Source organism: Brassica oleracea, chromosome C7, assembly GCF_000695525.1.
Source record: "Brassica oleracea var. oleracea cultivar TO1000 chromosome C7, BOL, whole genome shotgun sequence".
Classification (NCBI taxonomy): domain Eukaryota; kingdom Viridiplantae; phylum Streptophyta; class Magnoliopsida; order Brassicales; family Brassicaceae; genus Brassica; species Brassica oleracea.
In genome coordinates this window covers 25,651,903-25,675,016 of record NC_027754.1, presented here as the reverse complement: position 1 = coordinate 25,675,016, position 23,114 = coordinate 25,651,903, and the positions used below count along the sequence as shown (strand labels likewise).

General features: G+C 36.6%; 3 protein-coding genes across 3 annotated transcripts; 2 read left to right on the top strand and 1 right to left on the bottom strand.

The window, feature by feature from the left end:
- The first annotated feature begins 9,063 nt into the window (after positions 1 to 9,063).
- Positions 9,064 to 9,633, top strand: LOC106304617. The gene has a single exon (XM_013741017.1). The coding sequence runs from the start codon at positions 9,083 to 9,085 to the stop codon at positions 9,419 to 9,421; it is 339 nt and encodes a 112-aa protein (XP_013596471.1). The 5' UTR covers positions 9,064 to 9,082; the 3' UTR covers positions 9,422 to 9,633.
- Positions 9,634 to 14,963: 5,330 nt separating this feature from the next.
- LOC106306032 (glutathionyl-hydroquinone reductase YqjG) lies at positions 14,964 to 16,620 on the top strand. Its single transcript, XM_013742483.1, has 3 exons — positions 14,964 to 15,811; positions 15,880 to 16,129; positions 16,214 to 16,620. The coding sequence occupies exons 1-3, from the start codon at positions 15,036 to 15,038 to the stop codon at positions 16,397 to 16,399; spliced, it is 1,212 nt and encodes a 403-aa protein (XP_013597937.1). The 5' UTR covers positions 14,964 to 15,035; the 3' UTR covers positions 16,400 to 16,620.
- Positions 16,621 to 16,703: 83 nt separating this feature from the next.
- On the bottom strand, positions 16,704 to 20,671 carry LOC106306031 (histone-lysine N-methyltransferase SUVR2). The gene is made up of 11 exons (XM_013742482.1): positions 20,425 to 20,671; positions 20,030 to 20,222; positions 19,877 to 19,933; positions 19,733 to 19,774; positions 19,376 to 19,649; positions 18,056 to 19,260; positions 17,669 to 17,922; positions 17,455 to 17,521; positions 17,324 to 17,374; positions 17,100 to 17,196; positions 16,704 to 16,990 (listed from the first exon to the last, which is right to left on the bottom strand). Exons 2-11 carry the CDS (start codon positions 20,210 to 20,212, stop codon positions 16,962 to 16,964), a joined length of 2,259 nt encoding a protein of 752 aa, XP_013597936.1. The 5' UTR covers positions 20,213 to 20,222; positions 20,425 to 20,671; the 3' UTR covers positions 16,704 to 16,961.
- Positions 20,672 to 23,114: the final 2,443 nt, after the last annotated feature.

The window sequence follows — 23,114 nt, the reverse complement described above, 5'->3', positions numbered from 1 at the left end:
GAAACTACAATCATTACGGGATTTGCCCTAATTATCCCTATTTTCTCTCCCAGCCGCCTGTGGCTTGGATATATCATATTTTCTGTTTCTCTTTACCATTCTACGCTATTCTAGACAGAAGAAAACCATTGGAGACTTTTGTGCTTTTGGATTGTAAAGGGAGAAGGCTCCATCTCTCTCACCATAGAGAAGATTATCTTGAACCCTCTTTCTATCTCTTTTATTTACATGAAGTCTTATTCAGAATTGATTTATGTGTTCTCTCTTGTTATGACTGAGTAGTTGATCTAGCTAGCCTAGGGTGTTAGGGTGTTAGATCGTGAGCTAAACACAGATAAGTATCCATTGATTGTCTTCATTCATAACTGCTCTTATTGCTTGCATTAAACTGGCCAGTTATTGTTAGATCCTAGGTTTAACCTATTCATTAACCGTGTAATAGGTTGCTAGATCTGTTATGAATGAGCATAACATCCATAATCAGCGAAAGTAGATGTTAGGGTGTTTTGTGAACCGATTGGACTTGATCTTAATGTTCATCATCACACCTTGATCCAAGCGAGAGCTTAGGTATTGAGGCTGATCACTGAAAGGTGAAACACCACGACAGTGGGTTGATCTAGTATTGTGTTCCTAGTTCTAGACTAGTTCATTAATCAAACTTGAATAATTGTTTGGCTCATGATTGTAAGCGCCCGTTAAACCCTAGGTTAGTTTCTCATTAATCTGAAACTTAAAACCAATCTGTTACTTGCTTTTTACGTTACCACAAACTTTAAAACCCCCATATTGTTTTAGCTTAATTCTGATCCCATAAAGATAAAGTGTAAGATTTGGTCTCTATGGATTCGATCCTAAAGTGCTACATCGACATACCATTCGATTGTGGTAGTGTGCACATTAGGTTATTTGGTGTGCGTATACACGTAATATCACCCAATCATAGAGTACATGATACTACCGACAGCATTAGCGTAGGGAATAGACTTCATCTGATCAACTTCTTCTTCCCTTTCTTTGTCAGTAGTAGACTTAAGCTTCATATGAACACCTAGCGGTGTCTTCACTGCCTTGCAGTTCTCCATTCTGAATGACCTTAGTACCTTCTGTAGGTACTCCTTCTGTGAAAGTTCCAACACACCTTGATCTCTGTTTCTCTAAATCTCCATTCCCAAGATCCTTTTAGCTTGACCAAGATCTTTCATTTCGAAAGTAAAACTTAGACTATCCTTTAACTCCTTCATTGTATCCTTGTTCTTCGATATGATTAACATATCATCAACGTACAGTAGGAGAAACGTTCTCTCCTCTTCCTTGTTCATCTTGAAGTACACACAACTATCTTTCAAGCTTCTAGTGTACCCGGTTGACCTCATGAATTCATCGAACCTCTGGTTCCACTGTCTTGGCGATTGCCTCAAACCATACAACGACTTTCTCAACAGACATACCTTCTCTGGTGCACTCTTGTCCACATAACCTTCAGGCTGGCACATGTATATCTCTTCGTCTAAAGTTTCGTGCAAGAAAGTTGTCTTGACGTCCATCTGCTTCAATTCTAGATTAAAATGAGCAACAGCAGATAGCATTAGATGTATGGTAACATGTTTAACAACAGGTGAAAAAATCTCTTGAAAATCAATGCCTTCCCTTTGAGAGTAACCCTTTGCAACAAGCCTTGACTTTTGTCTTGGTCCCTCAAATCCTGGAATTCCGATCTTCCTTTTGAACACCCACTTGCAGCCAATCACTCTTTTCTTTGCTGGCCTATCAACTAGATCCCAAGTGTGGTTCTTTCTCAGTGATACCATTTCTTCATCTGTTGATCCTTTCCATAGTTCACTTTCTGAACTTGCCATTGCCTCACTTTAACTTTGTGGCTCGAGAACTCCACCGTCTTCTGTTAAGTTATACGCGAAACCAAGCTCTCCCAACTCATCATATCTCTTAGGAGGTCTTGTGGTTCTCCTTTCTCTATCTCTTGCTAATTGATAATCAGCAAGACTTGGTGGCATATAATCTTCTCTAAATCTGTTTCTGACTCAGTTCCTTGTTCCTGTTCAGGAAACATTCCTTCTTGAGTGGTGTTCTCCCTCTCTACAGCTCCACCTTGATCAATGTTTGCATCTGCCGTCGTCACAGCACGGACATTAATTACTGTAACTTCAGGTTCTGCCTCTGATCTGACTTCACTTGTGTTTTCTTTGGTTGAACTCTTGTACATCACTTCCTCATTGAAGACTACATCCTTGCTGATTACAACCTTTCTGTCATCAATGAGCCAAACCCTGTATCTTTTTACCCCAGCTGGGTAACCAAAAAACACACCCTTCTTTGCTCTAGGATTAAGCTTGCCCTGACTTGTATGCACGTAAGCGATGCATCCAAAACTTCTCAAACCGCTAAGATCAGGCAAGACTCCTGTCCAAGCTTTCTCAGGTATTTCAAACTCAATCGCTGACGCAGGAGTTCGGTTGATCACGTACACAGCAGTTGAAGCCGCCTCTGCCCAAAACTTCTTCTCAAGACCAGACTCACTGAGCATGCTTCTTACCTTCTCCATAATTGTCTGATTCATACGTTCTGCGATCCCGTTTTGCTGTGGAGTGTAGGCACAAGTCATGTGTCTTACAACTCCCTCTTCTTTGCAGAAACCATCAAACTCTTGATTACAAAAATCAAGGCCATTGTCAGTCCTCAACTTCTTTACCTTCTTGTTCGATTGATTCTCCACCATTGTTTTCCATTCAACGAATGTTCTGAAAGCTTCATCTTTTGTTCTCAAAAAATAGATCCATACTTTTCTGGTGAAGTCATCAATGAATGTCATAAAGTACTGACAATTGCCTATGGAATTTGAAACTGAAGGTGCTCCCCAAAAATCTGAGTGTATGTACTCAAGCTTCTCTTTTGTGACGTGCAGTGCAGTCCCAAAACTTACTTTATGTGCTTTCCCATACACACAATCTTCACAAAACTCGAATCCCTTTAACTTTTCTGCTTGTAGACATCCCTTGTTGATCAGCAGATCAGTATTCTTCTTGCTCATGTGACACAGACGACTATGCCACAGTTTCGATTCGTTCTTGGAGCTCTCAACAGCGTTAACACTTTCTGTAATTACTTTTCCTTGTAGTTTGTATAGAGTTCCGGTCTTCTTTCCTTTCAACAGTGTTAGACATCCTTTGATAACTCTCAGAGAACCATTCTTGGACTGAAACCAGCACCCTTGATCTTCTAAGGTTCCCATTGATATCAAATTCCTTTTCATGCTTGGAACGTATCTTGCGTTTGAAATCAGGACTGTTGAGAGATCAACATTCTGGATCCTTATGCTTCCTATGCCTTTGATCTCAGAATAAGTTTGATTTGCCATCTTCACTCTTCCAGTCTTTAAATCATCAAACTCCACAAACCAGTCTCTCCTCGGTGTCATGTGAAATGAACACCATGTGTCCATGATCCACTCGTCTTCTTGTCCTTCGCTCACTGCATTTGATTCTTCTTCTACGTACAAACCAGCGGCGTCTATGATTTGTTCCATGACATTTGAAGTTTCTCCTTTCTCTGAGCTGTTAGTCTTCTTGTTCCTTTCTTTCCAAACAAAACACTGCTTCTTGTAGTGACCATCCTTACCACAAATCCAACAAGTCTTCTTATCTCTTGACTGCGACCTGTTTTGGCTTTTCCCTCTGTCTGAACTCTTACCTCTTCTATCTGATCTTCCTCTTTCTTGAACATACAGCGCTTCTGAACTACTCTTGCTTAGTTTACCAATCGCTCCAAGTTCAAGGCTTTTTGACCTTATAGCACCAGTGATTTCATCCAAAGCCAAAGTTGTCTTGTCATACTTCAAAGTTTCTTTTAGCTGATAAAACTGCTTCGGCAAAGACATTAATAACACTATGGCTTGGTCTTCATCTGGAAATGTAACTTTTACGTTCTCCAGGTCAGAGATCAGCTTGAAGAAATCGTTTACATTCTCCTCCATCGTCATACTTTCAGACATCTTGTACCCATATAATCTCTGCTTAAGATATATCCTGTTGGGTAGTGACTTAGCCATAAACAGCTTGTCTAACATCCTGAGCATGTCAGCTGCAGTCGGTTCCTTTATGACCTTCCTTAAGACATGGTCTCTCAGACTCAGTATGATAGTGGATCTGGCCTTTCCTCTCTTCTCCTTGAGAGCTTTGTTTTTGAGAATCTTCTCTTCCGGTTTGACAGAAGCTTCGGTCAAAGATGTTACTTCCTTCTCAGCTGTAGAATCTTCAACATCTACGACTTCTTCATCTTCGAGACCTTCTAGCAAACCCAGTAGCTCCATATGAGCCAACAACTTCTCTTTCCAGAGAACATAATCACCTTCTCCGTCGAACTTCTCCACCTCAGAACGGCCTGAGGTCATCTCTCGCTTAAAGGGCAAAGTTTAACAGAAAAACTTCAATCTTTACAAAGTTTCAACCTTTCCTCCTTGCCAACCAATAACCTTGCTCTGATACCAATTGTTGACAAAAAGTTTGATTCTTTGCTCTGTTTTTATGCTCGATGACTTAGGATTTCACTCACCTCTCTCGTTTGTTTCTCTCGTGTGTATTTCGTTAAGCAAGTAAAGAAAAGACACACACAAATTTATCCAGTTCACGCCTCAGTGTGAGGACGCTACGTCTGGCCGAGGTTTGCTCGGAAATCCACTAGAAAGCTTTGGTTACACTTAACCCTTGAGACAGAACAAAACGCTAGACTTGTGGCTGCTCTTTTCAGTTCTCTGATACTCTCTCTTAACCCTAATGTCTCAGTTCTTGTTGGTTTTTATAGGAGTGCACTGATGGTGCAACGCTCCTCTCTCTCCTCTGTTTTCCCTTCGTTTCCGTACAGAGGAAGAAGACAAAAGCCAGCTTGAAGAAGGCACGGTTAATTACACATTTGCCCCTCTAAACCGTTAAGACTCGCACGTGAACTCCTCGTGCTTGTTACTTCTTATTAACGATCAATTGAGACTCTCTTCCTTGGGTAGAGACTTCTTGACACTTGGGCAATTCTCAACAAACTTAATGGCCATAGATCATACAAGAAGATCATCAGCATTTTCAAGGTAACTTCATATTGATGCAGATGTTTTGTCACATATATTACGAAACATTAGGATTTCTGGCACTTGCGTTTGCGAGTAGAAATCGAGTGGTATGTCTTCAAATTTCGGTCACAATCGATTCAATAAATGGGTATGAATGATGGATAAGTAACAGAAAGAAAAGATCCAGAAATGAATTGTATTTGCTGGTTCGAGATATTTCCTTTGGTTGTTATTATGAAATTGAATTATCTTTGTTGTTGTTGTTATGCATCGTTGTCTTTGTCCACGTTTCTTTACTTTGACGTCAGGTAAAACAATGAAAGCACACCGCGTGGGGTCTCTGTTTTTAGTATTAGGCATAATCTTTTGCTCTTTTTGGTATATTCTTTAATTCTTTTCTTTCTTTCGTATCAATTATATATCCGTAAAATAGTTATCATTTATGGTATAGACGGTGTATAGAACTATCAGTCAAATCTGGTTGAGTCTCACTTGAGTTACAACTTGCATCATGGTTCGATTCCATATAAGAAAATTATTTAAAAAACGTAAAAAAAAATAACAGTCCAATCTCACTTTAATAGAATCTTTCAAGCAACAATTTCAGACAGACCATCAACAACTGGAGCGAAAACGAGTTCGCGTCAGATTATTATTATGTTCTTTTGATAAAAGAGGATTTTTCAAAAGTTAAAATGATTCTTTCGTTGAGACCTTTTGCTTTCACCGTTGTCCGTTGATTCTCCTCCACCCGAAAGTGGACGAGTTTATAATGCTACATTATTATTATTTTTTTGTAACGTGGAGCTGACACTAACCAAATAATCAAACATCTATCTATCTATATATATAAAAAAATATTTACTTCTCTCCTGCTGTGTCATATCAGAAAGTCGTTCTCTACGACGCTCGCTGATACGTATCCTATTTCGTCCAAACACGGCGTATCATTGAAAACGTTTGATGCTGGGCTTTATCCTCCGTATTTATTTATGGGCTACGTCTGTGGCATGTGTTCATTTATGGCTTCGTCCTGTGTGTTATTTCGTGGGTTTTTTGTAAAAACAAATATATATAGAGAGATACATGCGTCATACCCAAATATATGGTCCATTACGAATGGTGAGCCGTCTAGCATTTATTCATTTATTGAATGTTAATTAGTATGTTTTTTTTAATACACAGAATCGAAGCACAACGGTACTGCTTATATCTTCATGAACGATGATTAATTTTAAAAACACTCATTAGAACAGACCTTGCATATCACGTTACACAATATTGAAACAAAAACAATTACCAAATTTACAAAGCGCTGCGTATAAAAATTACTCTACAAGATAACAATGATTCTTTTTACGTTAAATGAGAGTTATGTTGATTTTTCCACTAACGCTACATTATCAAAAAAGAACTCTACTCTTTACGTTACATATTTCTCACAACATAAATCAAACAAGTAATAAAAGAGGAATAAAAGCATCAGGGAGGACCAGGGCCGGCTCACGAAGGGGGACCAGGGCCGGCTCACGAAGGGGGACAAGCGGTGCGATCGCCCCGGACCCAAGCCCGTGTCTCCCCGTATAATAATAATTAAGGGATCTAATTTTTTATAAATCTATATATTTATATATATATAAATATAATAAATAAAATTGAAAAGGGCCCAAAATTATTTGATATGTGTATAGTTTTATTTCCATTACAAATATATAAAATATTACTGATTAAATTTTTAAAATATTTTAAACATTATCTACATATAAATTTAAAAGGATAAAAAAACAATTTTTTTAGCCCTAGGACCCTTAACAATATTTCAAGTAGTCTTTTCTCTCATTTCAGTTCGCCATGTCATCAAATAGGGTGAGAAGAGAGTAATCACAATATTTACACACAAATAAAGTATATTCCACCCGTAGGGCGGACCGATCCTAGTATCTTATAAACTAACTACTCAATACTCTCTCTGTTTTTTAAATACAGATGTTTTGGTGTTTTTACACATATTAAGAAAACACATTAATTATGTATCGTTTTTTGAAATTATCAAATTCCAATGCTTTTTAACCAATAGTCTTTCAATAAATCCAATTATTTTATTGAAATTTAAAAATTTTGTATAAAAACATAAAAAAACCTATCATAATAACAATACTATACAGCTTGAATTTTAGCTCATTGGTGTTTTTAACGTAATTACTCTACTTTAAACCGAGATTCAAATTTAATAGTGAGTGACTGTGTGAGTATATAGTATTACCAAATATAAAATTATTAAACAGAACAATTTTTTTTTTCAACTGAAAAAATAAAAAAAAATAAACAGAACAATTTTATTAAATATTATCTTCATAAGTCCAGGTTTTATTGTAAAATCTGAAAACAATGATTAGGATAAAATGAAAGGTGCATAAGTAATATTTTATGTACTGCATGAGCAAGATCTAAGTTGACATATTGAACACTTCTTTTTAATACATTTTTGTGTTTTAACATTTGATAATATATTGATGTTCTATCTACTAACTCATGCCATCCTTGGAAAAGAAAAAAACTCGTGCTATTTTGTCGTCTAAACTCGTGCTATTTTATTTTATTTGTTTTATACCTTGCTAACCTTAGACCATGAATTTGCGGCCATATAGATGATTTCGTTTAGCCAAATCTAAGACATAATATATCACGGGGTAGTCTTTTAAGAGAAATTCTTGGGTTCACCCCCTAAGATGAACCTCTAGATTCACCAACCAATAGTGTTTGAGTATTTAATATTTGATATTCACTCCGTTTCATAATATAAATAGTTTTGGCTAAAAGCACGAAGATTAAGTAGTATTTTATAATAAATAGGTTAGATATAATTTAATCAATAAAAAATAAGTCTATTTAACTTGATTGGTCACACTGTATTCAATAAATGTAAAAGTTATCTAGAAATACGAAAACTACTTACATTTTGAAACAAAAACATTTCTCTAAAACTACTTACAATATGAAACGGAGGGAGTATCTTTTAAAAAAAGAAACAAAATTGAATTTCCAAATAAGATTATATTTTTAAAATAAAACAATAAAAATACATAAAAATAGTTACAAAAAATAAATAAATAAATATTGTTAAACCATTAGCAAAATACTAAATCATATACCCTAAATCCTAAACTCCAAACCCTAAATTATAAACCTTAAATCTTGGATAAACCGTAAACCATTGGAAAATTTTAAACCCTAAATCATACATTAAAAACTAAATCTTAATAACACTAAACCCTAAACCCTAATCACTAAACCCTAAACCCCTGGATAAACCCTGAACCCTCGGATAAATCATAAACTCTAAATCAAAAATATTTAAAATTAAACCCTAGAGTTTATGATTTATCCAAGGGTTCAGAGTTTACCCAAGGGTTCAGAGTTTACCAAAGGGTTTAGGGTTTAGTGATTAGGATTTAGGGTTTAGTGTTATTAAAATTTAGTTTTTAATGTATGATTTAGGGTTTAAGATTTTCAAACGGTTTAGAGCTTATCTAAAGTTTAAGGTTTAATGTTTAGGGTTTAGGGTTTAGGATTTAGGGTATAGGGTTTAGTATTTTACCGAAGACTTAACAATATTAATTAATTTATTTTTTTAACTATTTTTACGTATTTTTATTATTTTATTTTAAAAATATAATCTAATTTGGATCTTCAATTCTATTTTTTTTTTTTTAAATATTAAATATCAAATAATCAAATACTATTGGATGGTGAACTTTCGTAGGGGTGAACCCAAGAATTTCTTGTCTTTTAAAGTGGTAACAGATTAAGTTAATTTTATAATATCAACTTTTTATCAAACAATTGGATATACGGTGGAGAATGATGCACATTGGACTACTTGTTGACTATGTACTTTTAGGCCACGAATTGGAAATACACACGTTGCAAATGCCGAAACCTCTCTCTCATTCTCCCTTTAAATATTTATCTCATTCTTTGCTTCTTAGTTACATTTTACATTTTATGACCAACACAAATCCCATAAAAGAGAGAGGCACAGAAGCAATGAACCGACAGAGTTTGAAGAGATTTCAGTTCCGGAGATGGGGAAAACGAATCGGAAACTCAACGACTACGGCCTCAGCTAAGCTAGGAAACTCAGAGGAAAGAACGATTGTGGCGTTTGGGTTCTCATCATCATGTTTTGGGAAACCTCCTCGCGTTCTCGTGAAGCAATTTGTTTGGAGGTTGAAATCGCGTTTGAGACTGTCCAGGAAGAGTGATACTCACAATATTCAGTGTAGCTATGATCTCCGGAGCTATCATCTGAATTTCGACGACGGTTGGTCTCGTCGGCGATAATTTCAAACTTTCGTATTATTATATTATCTATTTTTGGAGCCATATATTGTCGTGTTTTGTATATAGTTAAAGTCTCAATCTAAAAGAAAAAAGAAAACATTTTTGTTCATATGCTTTGTATATTTTGTCGAATAAAGGGAAAAACATATCTCAGAAAGATATCAATGTTTTATGCTTTTATTTATTAATATGAAATCATCTCTATTTCTTCAAATTAAAACTTTTAGATTTTTTAAGTTTTGTTTCACATATAAACTGTGTCAATTTCAGTGTAAATTTGATGTTTCATTCCTTAGATTACACGTACCCATCAAAATAAATGTAGATAGGTTATATTTGTACACAAAAACACAGAGCCAACTACAGAGATATTAATATAAGAAATGTTATGGTTACAAATTTATAAATTGTTCTTTCAAACGTGTAAAGAATCCTAAAACATACAACTACAAGAGAAAGATGGTGTATAAGTATGGTCCAATTGGCAGTACAACTGTTGAGGCTTTATGGTTCGTAACAGTTCTCACAGTCAATTTTTCTCCAATCAGGTTTTTACAAACTTTTATTTGTCTAAAGTCATCAGAGCCGTTTTGTTCTTCTTTTTTTCCGAAGTTTTCCATTTGTTTTTTAACACCCGGCTAATCATAGCTCTGAGGAAGAAAAAAAGAACTTTTCTTTCCTTTTTCTTTTCTTTTTTTCTTTTCTTCCCAAAAAATAGAAGAAAAATTGCCAAAAATATTATTTTTAAAATATTTTTTTTTCATGTTTACACTAAACATTTTTACCTTCATCTTTAATGAATGATAAAAGACATTTATAACCATTTGATTAACTTTGACAAAAAAAACATACGGTTAACTAATCTAAACTTAAAACATCAACTCGAAACCCTAAATCATCAACTCTAAACCCTAAACCCCGAAACATCAACTTTAAACCCTAAACCCTGAAACATCAACTTTAAACCCTAAACCCCAAAACATCAACTCTAAACCCTAAACCTTCAAATCTAAATCCTAAAACATCAACTCTAAACCATAAATCATCAACTCGAAACCCTAAACCATGAAACATCAACTCTAAACCCTAAACTCCGAAACATCAACTCTAAACCCTAAACTTTAGAATTGATGTTTCGGGGTTTAGGGTTTAGAGTTAGATATTTCAGGGCTTAGGGTTCGTATTTCAAAAAAATATAGGGTTTATGACTGATGGTTTAGGGTTTAGAGTTGAGTTTTAGGATTTAGGATTTGAATTTCGAAATAGTATAATTCGAAAAAAATAAAAAAAATTATTTTTATTTTTTTAGATTTTTTAGATTTTTTATTTATTTAAATATTTATTTATTATATATATAATATTTATAAAGAACAAAAGCATAAGAGTCTTTTGTCATTTAATGAAGAATGTGTTTTTGAAAATATCCTTTTATTGGTGGTAAAAATGAAAAGTGGTACCATGAAAATGGTAAGCATAAAATTTCCCTAAAATAGAAACACATATCCATTTTTATATATTTTCTATCACAAAAAATAAATAGCTTAGTTAACAATTACTCTTTTCTCTTTATTTTAAGATCCATTTCTCCTCGGGTTTATTTGTGAAGTAACCATATTTGAAGAAAAAAATTAAATAGATGTCATTGATTTTGAGATAATATAGAAACTAACATTTAACACCTATTTGACCTTGTTATACCTTTAATAGTAGTGAGTCGCAGGTTACGTATGAGTATGGTGGATGACGTTGATGTATTTTTTTTTTTATCATAAGTGAATGTGTACTATTTATTAACGCATCACATAAAAAACCAATGTCACGAGATTATTTACCGCATATTTAGTCAACTATAGATAGTTAAATGAATCGATGACATAGAAAACTTTTTAATAAAAAAGTGTATTCCGTATGGCTGAAATAGTATAGGACTCTAGATCCCCTCACAACCACTAAATACTAAAATCAACTTCAATTCCTAAATACTAAACCCTAAATCATAATCATTAAGTTAGGTGAATGACAATGATTTTGACATAATGCAATAATGTTATACATTTAAGTTGCAAACACTAAATTCAAATACAAACCCTAAATTCAAATATAAATCTTAAACATAAATAGAATGAAACAAAATAAATAGAATAATACATATTGTTGAAATTATGATTTTTCAAAAAAAAATTCATAAAATACTCCCAGTTTTCAAGCGGTGGTGTCGAGCTAATCTATGAGTGAGATCTGATTGCAGAGAAAGAGATAATGCTTACCCCAAACCTTCTATAAACTAACCCTAAATAACTAATCCCTAAACCATAAAGGGTTAAAACTCAATCCATAGATCAATATATGCAAATTGTACATAATATGAAACATTATTAAAATAAAATAGTTGCAAACGAAATAGCATAGTACATATTGTTCAAATTTTAAAATATCTATGATTGCAAGGAATGAGGTAATGCTTACCACAACGTTAACCTAAACCTTCAATAAACTAAACCTAAAACATTAATCACTAAACCCTAAAAAGAAATATAAACCTTAATCCAAATATCAAAATATTCAAATAGAATAGAACAAAATAAATAGCATAGTACATTTTAGTGAAATTATGAAATGATTATGCTTCCATGAAATAAATTAATTAATGATGAGCCCAACTTCAACCTCCAACTTCCAAATACTAAACCTTAAATTTTAATTACTAAACCCTAAACCCAACTTTAAATCCCAAATTCAAATATAAACTTAAACTCAAATAGAACGAAACAAAATAAACAGAATAATACATATTGGTGAAATTATGATTTTGAGAAAAAAAAATTTGATCACAAAATACTCTAAGAATTCAGACAGTAGTTTTGGTCTAATATGTGAGTGAGACCATATCCACGGTAGAAAGTTAACAAAAATAGTTACGAAGGAGGAAGATGTAGTGCACAAAAAAAAAGGAAGATGTGAATATGGAAAAGCCACGACTTACTTTTGGCAGGTGATAATTATTAGCTTTTTTTATATGCAGATTTCACCGGTTATATAAAAGGGCAAAATTGCATTATTATATAAAAGACACACTTTGTGTAAATGTACTAGGAAAATTGGTTATGTAACTAATTAGTGTTTTTTTCATTGTCTTGCGGTCCAATTTCCCTTCCTCCTATATGTTTCTTCTTGTAAACTGATTTATTTTCATCAATACAACTTTATCATTGTTAATGCTAGAGAGAAAAGGAAAACACCATTAAACTTTAGCAAAGTTACCTCTAGCAACAATTGTGAAAACAATTGTGTATACGAAACAACTACCAAAAGAATTGTGATTTGCCATATAAACCAGTTGGACATGCAAAACAAAAAGTTGTGTTTATAAAAAATTGTGTTTACTAATCAACAACCTGAACATCTGAAAAAATAGCACACTGTTCCAATTTGCTTATTATTCCACTAAAGAAATTGAACAATCCATTTCATTTTTTTTATTTCTCGGAACTTCTTCATGGTACGCCAAATAATATATCATCTATTTTATTTTCAGGGTTTTATATTTTGATCTTATAAAAATTATTTATATCACAAAATAAATTTTAAAATTTATTTAGCGATAAGATAAATTGATTTTTATAACTCATAAATTTTATAAATAATAATCACAGCCTCAACAGCTTTTAATACCAATCAGGATTTTTAAATTATTGTAAATAACAATTACAACTTTTAAAGTTAAAATCTCTACAGTCAAAAGTCTAAATTTAACGACTAATCGGAGCCTATAATTAACCTTAGTTTAGTTACTTATGACTTGTTTTTAAGGTATTTACAGTTGATATTCTTGTGAATTTTGTTTGTTCAAAAATAAAAACAAAATAAAAACATTATGGTAACTTTTTTTGTTCAACATATGGTTTTCGTTAATCGAAGCTGATAAGTATAAGATGGTCCATATTCTTTAAAATTTGATGTTGCTGATAGGCATTAAAATCCATAAATGAAAAATTAAATGAAATTAATGTGAATGAAAAATTTATGCTCTTTTTTTCTTTTTTTTTTGTAAACTGGTGGAGTTTGGACCAATTCCCTAATGAAAAAATATATGTTCAATTTTATGAAAACCGGATTGTGAGAATATATTTAAATTAGTTTTAAAATCTGTCTTTTTGCAGATGAAAATCTTAGAAACCAAAGTGGAAATCATCACTGTCATTCGATTATATATGAAGTAGTCAAATTATTTTTTTCTCAAAAAAAAGTAATCAAATTATTTACCTGACAAGTGCCCCCACAATATTTAAGATTAGATTGTACTAATTATCACTAAGACACCATTTGGATAAAGAAACTTCATAATTATTGACTGAATTTTGTTTTCCAATCTATAATCCACACATACTTCTATTTTTGAATTGGAGTTTAAGATTTATAATACAACACATAAGTTGTATTGAATTATCTAATTCAAATTAAATAAGAGTAAACCTTCGGGAAGAAAAAATAGAAGATTTTTTTGTTAGCCTTTGCCAATGGCTTTTGGAATACCAGAGCTGGGACTTGTCTTTAATAGTCTTTTCTTCTTTGTTTTTACTATTACGGTTTCATTCTACTTGTTTTTTTCTAAGTTTCCAGAGATATTTTCGTTTCCAGCCAACTTTTATAAACGGTTATTTTGCTCTGACTTTTGTTGTAACGGTTATCACAGATTATTCGACAGGTTATAGAGTAAACTTTTCAAAATGAATTTCTTCTGTTTGCAATGGTACTTTTATCGTGTAATTAATGAATGTGAATATAGCCTGTTATGGTATGGATAAGCACTTCAATTGTAAAAAACGCGAAACAAGATCATTCTAATATCAATGTATTCTTATCATCCAACCAAATTTTGGAATGAACTTCATCACAGATTTTTCTTCTAGTCTTATTTGTCAGATCATATTTTTTATCAAGTTGAGTTTTTTCTTAAGAGCTTATCTTGACTTTTTAGTGTGATATATTATATCTACTATTATGTTATTGTCTTTGTATGGAATTGAAATCGGATATGCAAAAATGAAATCGTATAGAGTGCAAAAGTGTTTTTTAATAAGTAGGAAATATTTATGTGTTATAAGAGCATGATTAACTGGGGTTCTTAATTTGGGGTTTTTAACTCATGATTTGACAGTATTTTTTTTTTTACACTTTTCGGTTAAAAACCGGCTCTTATATCTCTTATTTAATAGACGGTTCTTAAATTTTCTTAGTTAAAAGCTAAGAAATGGTTCATAGCCGAAACTAAGAACTCCACCCTAAGAGTCCGGGCCAATCATGGCCTAAGCGTTTATATATATTTTTTTAAAAAATCTAATGTATTGGTTTTAAAAAAAAATCACTATTATCTCATTTTATACTCGCAAACTTTAAATTGAAATATTAGTATTTCTATATATATACGTATTTTGTATTAGAAACAAAACAAAACTTTATATCATCATGGCCGAAAAACGTAAATGGGCCTGATATCCTTTTGGTCAAACCGGGCCTACTTTCTTTTACAAACGCAACGTTTAGAGTCGCTCGTCTGTCTTTGTCTCGCCGAGAGACCAACGTTTTGCATTGTTCCGAACAAGGAAGCTCAGTCATGTCCGTTTGCTGTGCATCGGCGCAATTAACCTTTCCGTCTCACACAACTACGCCACGCCGCTTCAGCGTTAGAATGTCCAACCAGCCACGAAAACCCACCACGACCACGACCACGACGAGCATCTTCACCTCCGCCACAAAGCTACTCTGGGGCCCATCTCTCCCTCCGGGTCTACTCATCTCCACCGCTCGAACAGCCTGGTCCACCGTCTGGCATCTCATGATGACCCAGCTCGCTCCATCAGACTCATCCGGGTCATACACCCGACCCACTTCCCAATTCCGCCTCAACCCGACCCAATTCCCTTCCGCCGCTTCTTCGGAGCTCCATCTCTACGTCGGTCTTCCTTGCCCCTGGGCTCACCGAACGCTAATCGTGCGAGCTCTCAAGGGCTTAGACGACGCCGTATCGGTCTCAGTCGCATCCCCGGGTCAAGACGGCTCGTGGGAGTTCAAGGATAACAATATCCCGATAAGGGATAAGGATAAACTTGTCCCGGGTTTGGATAAGGCGAACCGGTGTAGGAATCTGAAGGAAGTGTACAAAACGAGAACCGGTGGTTACGAGGGGAGATGCACAGTTCCGATGTTGTGGGATTCAAGGAAGAAAGATGTTGTCTGTAACGAAAGCTACGATATCATCGAGTTCTTCAATTCGGGTCTAAACGAACTCGCCAAAAACCCTAGCTTGGATCTCACGCCACCAGAATTGAAAGGAAAGATTGAAACTTGGAATCAGATTGTGTACCCTAAAGTTAACAACGGCGTTTACAGGTAATTGTATTCTTCTTGACGTTGCAATATGTGTGTTTGTTGCTGAAGTCTATGGCTTTGTGTGAAAGGTGTGGATTTGCGCAGAGTCAAGAAGCGTATGATCGAGCAGTGAACGAAGTCTTTAGTACCTTAGATGAGATTGAAGATCACTTAGGTAGTAACAGGTACTTGTGTGGAGAAAGGTTGACACTGGCTGATGTATGTCTCTTCACAACTCTCATTCGCTTTGATCCTGTTTACTACATTCTATTCAAATGCACCAAGAAAAAGCTCGTTGAGTACCCAAATCTCTACGGCTATTTGCGCGATATTTACCAAGTATGTCCCCCAAAACAGGTCTCTGTCTTCTTTGCTCACTAGTGTGTTTTCATATTCTGCCTTTCTTGTTTGTTGTTGGAACAGATTCCTGGTGTTGCGGCCACTTGTGATATTCCTGCTATAATGGATGGGTACTACAAAACCCTGTTTCCTCTAAACGCAAGTGGAATCCAACCGGCCATTTCTTTATCTGGCGATCAAGATTCTCTCTTGATTCCTCATAACAGAGACTCGGTGGGTATAGCCGTTGAAGCACAGCATGCGGTTTAAAGCGGTGGAAAGCTGTACCTAGTCGATGTATATATATCTGTAATAAATCAAAGCTCTGGTTGTGTTCTGAACTGTGGATCACATCAGAACTGTACATGAAGAGGAGAGAGGCGTTGGACAAATACTCTTAATGGGAGCCTCATCTTTCGAGTTGAGATCACTATCAGTATTCTCTTATAAATTGTGTATTAATAAAGACATGTTTATAATGTTAAACCAAAGTCGTAGCCATTTTAACTAAAGAGTCTCTTCTAAAACATGAATTGAAGTAGACATGTTTAAGGTCAAACCAAAGCCATGATCATATAAAAACAGAGAGATTATATATGGTACCATTAGAACCTAAGTTAAGGTATACACAAAAGCTTGTTATCACAAAATATTAAAGACAAAAGCATCATCCTCCGATTAATCTAACCCCTAAGATGGATGGACCCACCAACCGTTTTTGCTTATTTGCTTTGTCGGATTGACAACAAAAGTTTTGGGGAAATTTTGTCAATACATTCACAAAAGAGAGATTGGACCATCACACATCTTCAAAAACTAACACTGGGAGCTCTCATGCTCTCTTCTTCGACTTCTTGCTTTCTGCACCATCAGAGAATTTGATTGTTAGTTACAACAAAAGTCAAAGAGTTCATGTATCGAACCCCAAAGAAAACATTTAACAGTCAAACTAAGGAAAGAGATTACTCACTGCTGCTCCGCTTAACGTTCCGACAGAACTCGCTACCACATCGACAATGGAACGGACGCGTGGGATACACCTGATCGTTGAACTCCACGCCATAATCCTGCAGATTTAAGTCCAACACTTCTCAGAGAGATTCAAAACAATAAGAATAACTTGAACCCGAACTTGTGAAAATTTCTTAAAAAAAACAAATCCGTCCAAGTGTGGGTGGAGAAACTTTAACACACCCAGGTAAGTTCCTCCATGGCCTCGATATCTCTTGTTGTGAAGAGCCCAAGCTGAGAAAAAAAAAGAACACAGATTAGCTTCCCATTTTATAGTTTCAACATTACAACTGAGACAAGGGATTGTTTCATACATGATAGTAGTGCAAGTCCATATTCTCCACATGAACTGGAATCTCAATCAAATTTGCATCCACGCATCTGAACAGGGAAGTAATGAAATGAGAAGAAAACCAATTATAACTTCACCAAACGAGTTTCTAAAGCTAAGCTAGTCATTTCGAAAATGGCCAAAACCAAATGATTCAAACTCATTTAAAGAAGTTGTACTCGTAAAAATCCTTGTACCTGTGATTGATAAACCTGGAGATATTTCCATAGTGCGTTCCGTCAAGACAAAGAGCTCTGTTGACACCTGAGACTTCTTCAGAACCCCAGTGTGCATCCAGTATTACCGGAGAAGTAAGTTTCTCCGAGCTGCTGCGTTGGACCAACTCTGAAATGGTCAATATCTCTCCAGCAAGCTCACAGACAAATGCTCCCTTCGGCAGCTTTTCTAGAGTCCTAAGTCCCCAACCTCTCCCATTGGACGTGAAAAACACCTGATTCAAGGAGTGAAAGTAAATTGTTTTGTTCAGATTTTTCTGATATGCATAAACAAAGTATAATCAATTCTGTTAGGTGTTATAATCAGAACCACTTAGCAAAATAAATTTGGTAAGGTGAATGAAGAACCTGCAGCTTAGTGTGAAGGCCATGCTGGACGACTTGGTTGCCACACTTCTTAGTACAGCCGCAATTGATCCAACATTCTCTGATGGCCTTCCTCTTTAGATGTCCCTTGCACGGTTCCAAAGTCTCCTCGTTTTTGGCAATCTCTAATGGACATTCTTTGCAATACTGCACCACCTGTTTCTGCGGATTACGGGCCTCCGAGATACACTCTTCCAGGAAATCATTCTGCAGGAGGCCATCTTTTGTGTATGCAAAGCCACCAGGCGCAGTTGCACAACTGCATGCCATTGCTGGAGACAAGCAATCTCCACAACAAGAGGAGCAGCATTGGTCCTTGATGTTCCCAAGTGAAAACTTCACTTCAGCATCTAGATACACAAGGCTTTGGGTCATGTATCGAAAAGGTGAAGGGACCTTGGAATTGACTTCATTCACCCAAGGAATCTCAACAGTTTCTTTTCCAAAAGTGATGTCAATGACGCTGCTGATCATTCTTAACTCATCCGCAGAAATATGGCACTCGGGAACAACCACCAAACCCGTGGATTCACCAACTCCACTGTTTTCATCGTCACGCACATGACCATTTCTGTCCGTAGAAGTATTAGCCGTAGTTGCAGTGGCAGATTTGCTTAATACATCAACCTTCGTCGTTTGCAAGCTTTCTGGCGATTGGTTGGCTGATTTCATCACCTTTGCTGCCAGGTCATTACGGCCCTCAGCAGTAAAAGCCATCGCTGCTGCAGATTTCTTCAATGCGTCAACATTTGTGGTAAGAGACGGCAAGTTTTCTGGAGACTGGTTGGCTGGTTGTTCTGCCTTCGTAGCCAGTTCCAGGTAGGAGCTAGCGATGTCGTTCAGAAAACGAGTTACAGAAAAGTTAGGGTCAAGGATTTTGTATTGCCGGAGACACACGTCCTCCATTGCTCTTCGTAGTTCATCCATAGAAGGTGCATGCAGACTGGATCCTCCAGTTGCAGGAGCAAAACTCAGATTAATCTTCACTTGACCGGTTGCAGAAGAAACTAATTCAAGTGTTGAAGATCCTTCTGGGGTTGTAGCCACCGTGTGCTCACTAGCACTCTCAATAGTTGTTGTAGGAACGTCGACAGTAGCTGCTGTTGACCCATGCGGCTCTTCCACACGTCCATTTGTTTCCTCCGTCTCAGGCATGGGAGCTGGAGAGTTCCCATTTTCTAAGGAATCTGAAGAGATAACATACAAGACACGTATCAGTTTAGAAATAAATAGCTTCATCACAACAAATATAAGCAATGAAAGGAAGATTTAGTTAGTCGTTCGTAATTAATCAAGAAGTACCTTGATGAGTAGAAGTGGAAGGAATATCTGTAAAGGGCTCGCCTTTTGGCATAACGAGCGCACCAGCAGCATCAGGGTCATTTTCGGTTGGCTTGGGATGAAATGGCAATGAGACAAGCACAGTTTCTTGGTCATGATGAGTTGTAGTCTCATTTAAACAGGGACTGCCCAAGCTGGGACTGTTTGAAGCCGAAGTAGAGACTATTTCCCCACCTCTGCGCCGCAGCCTCTTTAAAGGGCGTTCGGGCTCATCCAAGGCATCTTCATCGTCAGACTGAAATGACAGAAACTGAATAAATGCAAGAACATGAAGAAACATTACTCTAACAAAAAAAAAAAGATATTCAGTTTGCATACTTCTTCATTCGCCTTCCTCTTTCCTCTGTCAATTTCTGCAGCCTGAAAGATTTGATCAACAACAAAGCGAACAATGATAAGAAATACAAAGATTAAACAGTCTTTGAACTAAAAAAAAGGGTAGATTGTGAGGAAAGAACATACGCTGCCTTCAGCTTCGTCGTTGGCCTTCTTCTCCTTTCCTTTTTTCTCTTCAATGGCCTTTCATGTGTTATAAATTAATATAGAATGTCAAGGTGAGATATATAAGTAGAGAGAAAGAAACAATGAGTGAATCAAAAGTGGGAAGAAAGAGACCTGAGTCTCTTGGGTCTCGAAGATAGCATCAGCGAGTGCCCTGTAGTTGTCCTCGGCTATCAAGTCCCACTTCTTATCGTAAAGGACGAGAAGGTTTTTCAAGACGGGCTTTATCTGCGCTTCCTCTATTCCAAGAGCCTTCATAGCTGTAATTGCTTTTTTGATATGCGCATTTGGTGCCATTGTTTAGTTTCTGCAACAACACACAAAGTTAGAGAAATTGTAACTTCTAAACTTACTAAAGAAACAAAAGCTAAAGACAGAGCTAAACACATAAACTAAGTATAACCCCCACAACGAAACCCTAAAAACGATTTTTCTTTTCAAGACCACAAAAATTTTGTTTTCGGATACTCAAAATAAAAGACGATCGCCCGAATTTAACAAAAACTTACGAAATGTGGAGAGGGTTAGGGTTTAGTGCAAGCTGGAAGGCGAGGGTTTTGACTGCTTGGTAGAGAACCCGTGGCCGGTGGAAAACGACGAGAACGGCTGTAGAGGCAATGCCAGCGGCGGCCGATGAGTTTTGCGTCGGCGCGTGAGCACACGCGAGAACTGAGTATGCCAGGTGCTCTCGTTTAGCTACAGTGCGCCTAGTGCTGGCTGGCTGTGAGTCTGTGACCCTCTCTCTCTCTCTCTGGTTTATTCTCTCCTCCTCGTGATAGGCCGAGCTTAATTGGGTCGAGCCAAATGGGCCTGGACAAATAGTGTCCGTTGAGATTCCTATGGAAAACCTATCTCTCTTTTTTTATCAAATGGAAAACCTCTCTTTATAAACGGTAAACTCCCAATTTAAAGTTATAAATTTGTAAAACATATCTCTAACTATCTCTACCCGAGAAATACAAGAATATAATCTCTTCAAACTATCTATAGTCCTATATAGCAACATATTTTAAAACAGCATTTTTATTTAGCTGACCAAAGGAACACAAGTCAATGATCTATCTCAGTTATGTTCTCAATCTCTTCAAACTAGACACGATCCATATATCTCTTTTCGTTTATATCCTACAATCTCTCAACTGTAAAGCCTGTGTGTTAGTACTTAGTTCCAAATACCAAACAATCATTTCTATAGCAAAATGGTATTTTTTTTTTTGGTGAAAAAGTTAAAATTTTATACCAAAATTTTTGTTTTGACGGACTTTACAGAGTGAACTAGTAGCAGAAAAAAGAAAGAAAATTAAACAACAATAGAGGGAAAGAAGAAGTAACTCCAAATAGGGCTAGAACACCTTAAACAATGATCGAGTTAGCTTGGCCAAGAGGAAGCATTGCCACGTGGAAAGATGCCTTTGATAAACCATGAGACCACGCTCGGTAGATATCGGCTTGCCCAAAGTGCTGCTCCAAATAATTGAGAACTTACACATGCAGCTTTGCTAGATTCGGACATGGTAACCCGACAATCAAACAACCACCGGAAGTTGGAATCCGAGAAACCGAAAGCTCAACCTTGACACAAACCTTAGCCACTCGCTTAGCGACAGCAGGATATGTGCTACTAGACCCAAGGAAGCCACACTTATTATGGTTCGACTTCGGAAAATAGAGCGAACATGAGCAAAAAGGACGGGGTGCGATTGGAGCCACATCTTGACATTACTCTTCAAACCTGCAAACTGGAGAACAGATCAGCCCACCACTACCGTCCAAGAGAAACAACAATGGCGCTGGGAAAGCCAATCCGAACACGAGCCTCCCACGATGAAACAGTACATCGCTGACTCAACGACAAACCATTTAAGCCGCCTCGTGCTAATGCTAAGAACCAGAACTAGCTCCAATAGACCTCGCCGGACAAACATCGATGGAGGAGAGCCACCGAGCAACCGACAAGCCGGAGAGAAGAAGGAGAGGCTAAGCCTAGCACTGACGAAGCCCACAATACCAAAAGCGGCGGAAACCGAGATGACAGAGGAGCGGTTGCCAGAAAGAGACCAAGGCACGCTCATAGACGGCCCACCTGAAGTCTGAAACCTTAAACCGCACGCGAAGACCACCACCGCTACAGTTACCACACAGTAACTCTCACTGCTGTGAACGCCCCTCTGGAGAGAATTCTGAAGCCCAAAAGACCGGAGAGAAAGAGGACGTCTGCACTTGACACCGAGGAAAGATGCCAACCTCGACGACGGCCCACAACTCAGAAACGCGCTCCTATCGCCGGCAAAGAGTAGATCGAGAAAGCTGAAAACCTCAACCATCCGCTGCCGCCGAAACCCTAAAAACCGACTCCGCTCACACACGACCCACACCGCCTCGCCGAGACTCTAGATCGAATGCCACAAACACAGATCTAAATCACCTGGAGGCAGATCTATGTGAACCGCGACAGACCAATACCACAGTCTCGAGCATGTCGACGGGGAAGGAGAAGATGAGTGAAAACGGAGTAAAAACCGAAGAGGGAGAGATGAAGAGGAAGCCTCCGACGACCACGGACGCCACCGCCGGTCGCCGGATCTAACGAGGTCTTGGAAGAGAGAGGCTGGAGGTTATTTTAAGAGAGGCTGGAGGTTATTTTAAGAGAGGCAAAATTGTATGTTTTATTAAGGGGATCAGAAAAGGTTTCCCCGTGAGAAGAAGCATTCCACGACCAAAGAATTTAGATGAGAAAATTCAAACTTCGTCGTGCCTTAATTATAAGATAACTCAGACGTGCATGATCACAACATGTAAAACATATAGAAATAATAAAAATGATAATTGAAAACTCCTCCTGAAGTCATCTAGAAAATTAAATACTCCTAAAATTATAAGTTGATCTATAGAAAAAAGGCAAACCCACTGGGTTGTTAATCATAGTGACTAAATCAGAATTATCCATTTTTAAAAGTATTAATTGTTGGAGCTTAATTTTAAGACATGGGATCTGATTGATAATGGTTGTAGTTTTAAAAAATTTGCCGTAGAAAAAAATCTGTAAACTTTTTGTTGTGGCTTTAGATTTTATTGTTGTAGAATTTTATGGAAAGCACTAAAAAATTGCTTTGGATATTTGGCTCTGCACAGCACTTGTACAACTGCGGGTTATTTAAGAGCTGTGGTTTCAAAAAAAAATTTAAAGTTTGATTGCTCT

Coding starts and splice junctions, on each gene's coding strand:
- LOC106306031 (XM_013742482.1), bottom strand. CDS start 20,212: ATGGCACCAAATGCGCATATCAAAAAAGCAATTACAGCTATGAAGGCT. Junction 19,934..20,029: donor TCGAGACCCAAGAGACTCAG/GTCTCTTTCTTC, acceptor AACACATGAAAG/GCCATTGAAGAGAAAAAAGG. Junction 17,375..17,454: donor TGGACTTGCACTACTATCAT/GTATGAAACAAT, acceptor TTTTTTTCTCAG/CTTGGGCTCTTCACAACAAG.
- LOC106306032 (XM_013742483.1), top strand. CDS start 15,036: ATGTCCGTTTGCTGTGCATCGGCGCAATTAACCTTTCCGTCTCACACA. Junction 15,812..15,879: donor GTTAACAACGGCGTTTACAG/GTAATTGTATTC, acceptor TTTGTGTGAAAG/GTGTGGATTTGCGCAGAGTC. Junction 16,130..16,213: donor ATTTGCGCGATATTTACCAA/GTATGTCCCCCA, acceptor TTGTTGGAACAG/ATTCCTGGTGTTGCGGCCAC.
- LOC106304617 (XM_013741017.1), top strand. CDS start 9,083: ATGACCAACACAAATCCCATAAAAGAGAGAGGCACAGAAGCAATGAAC.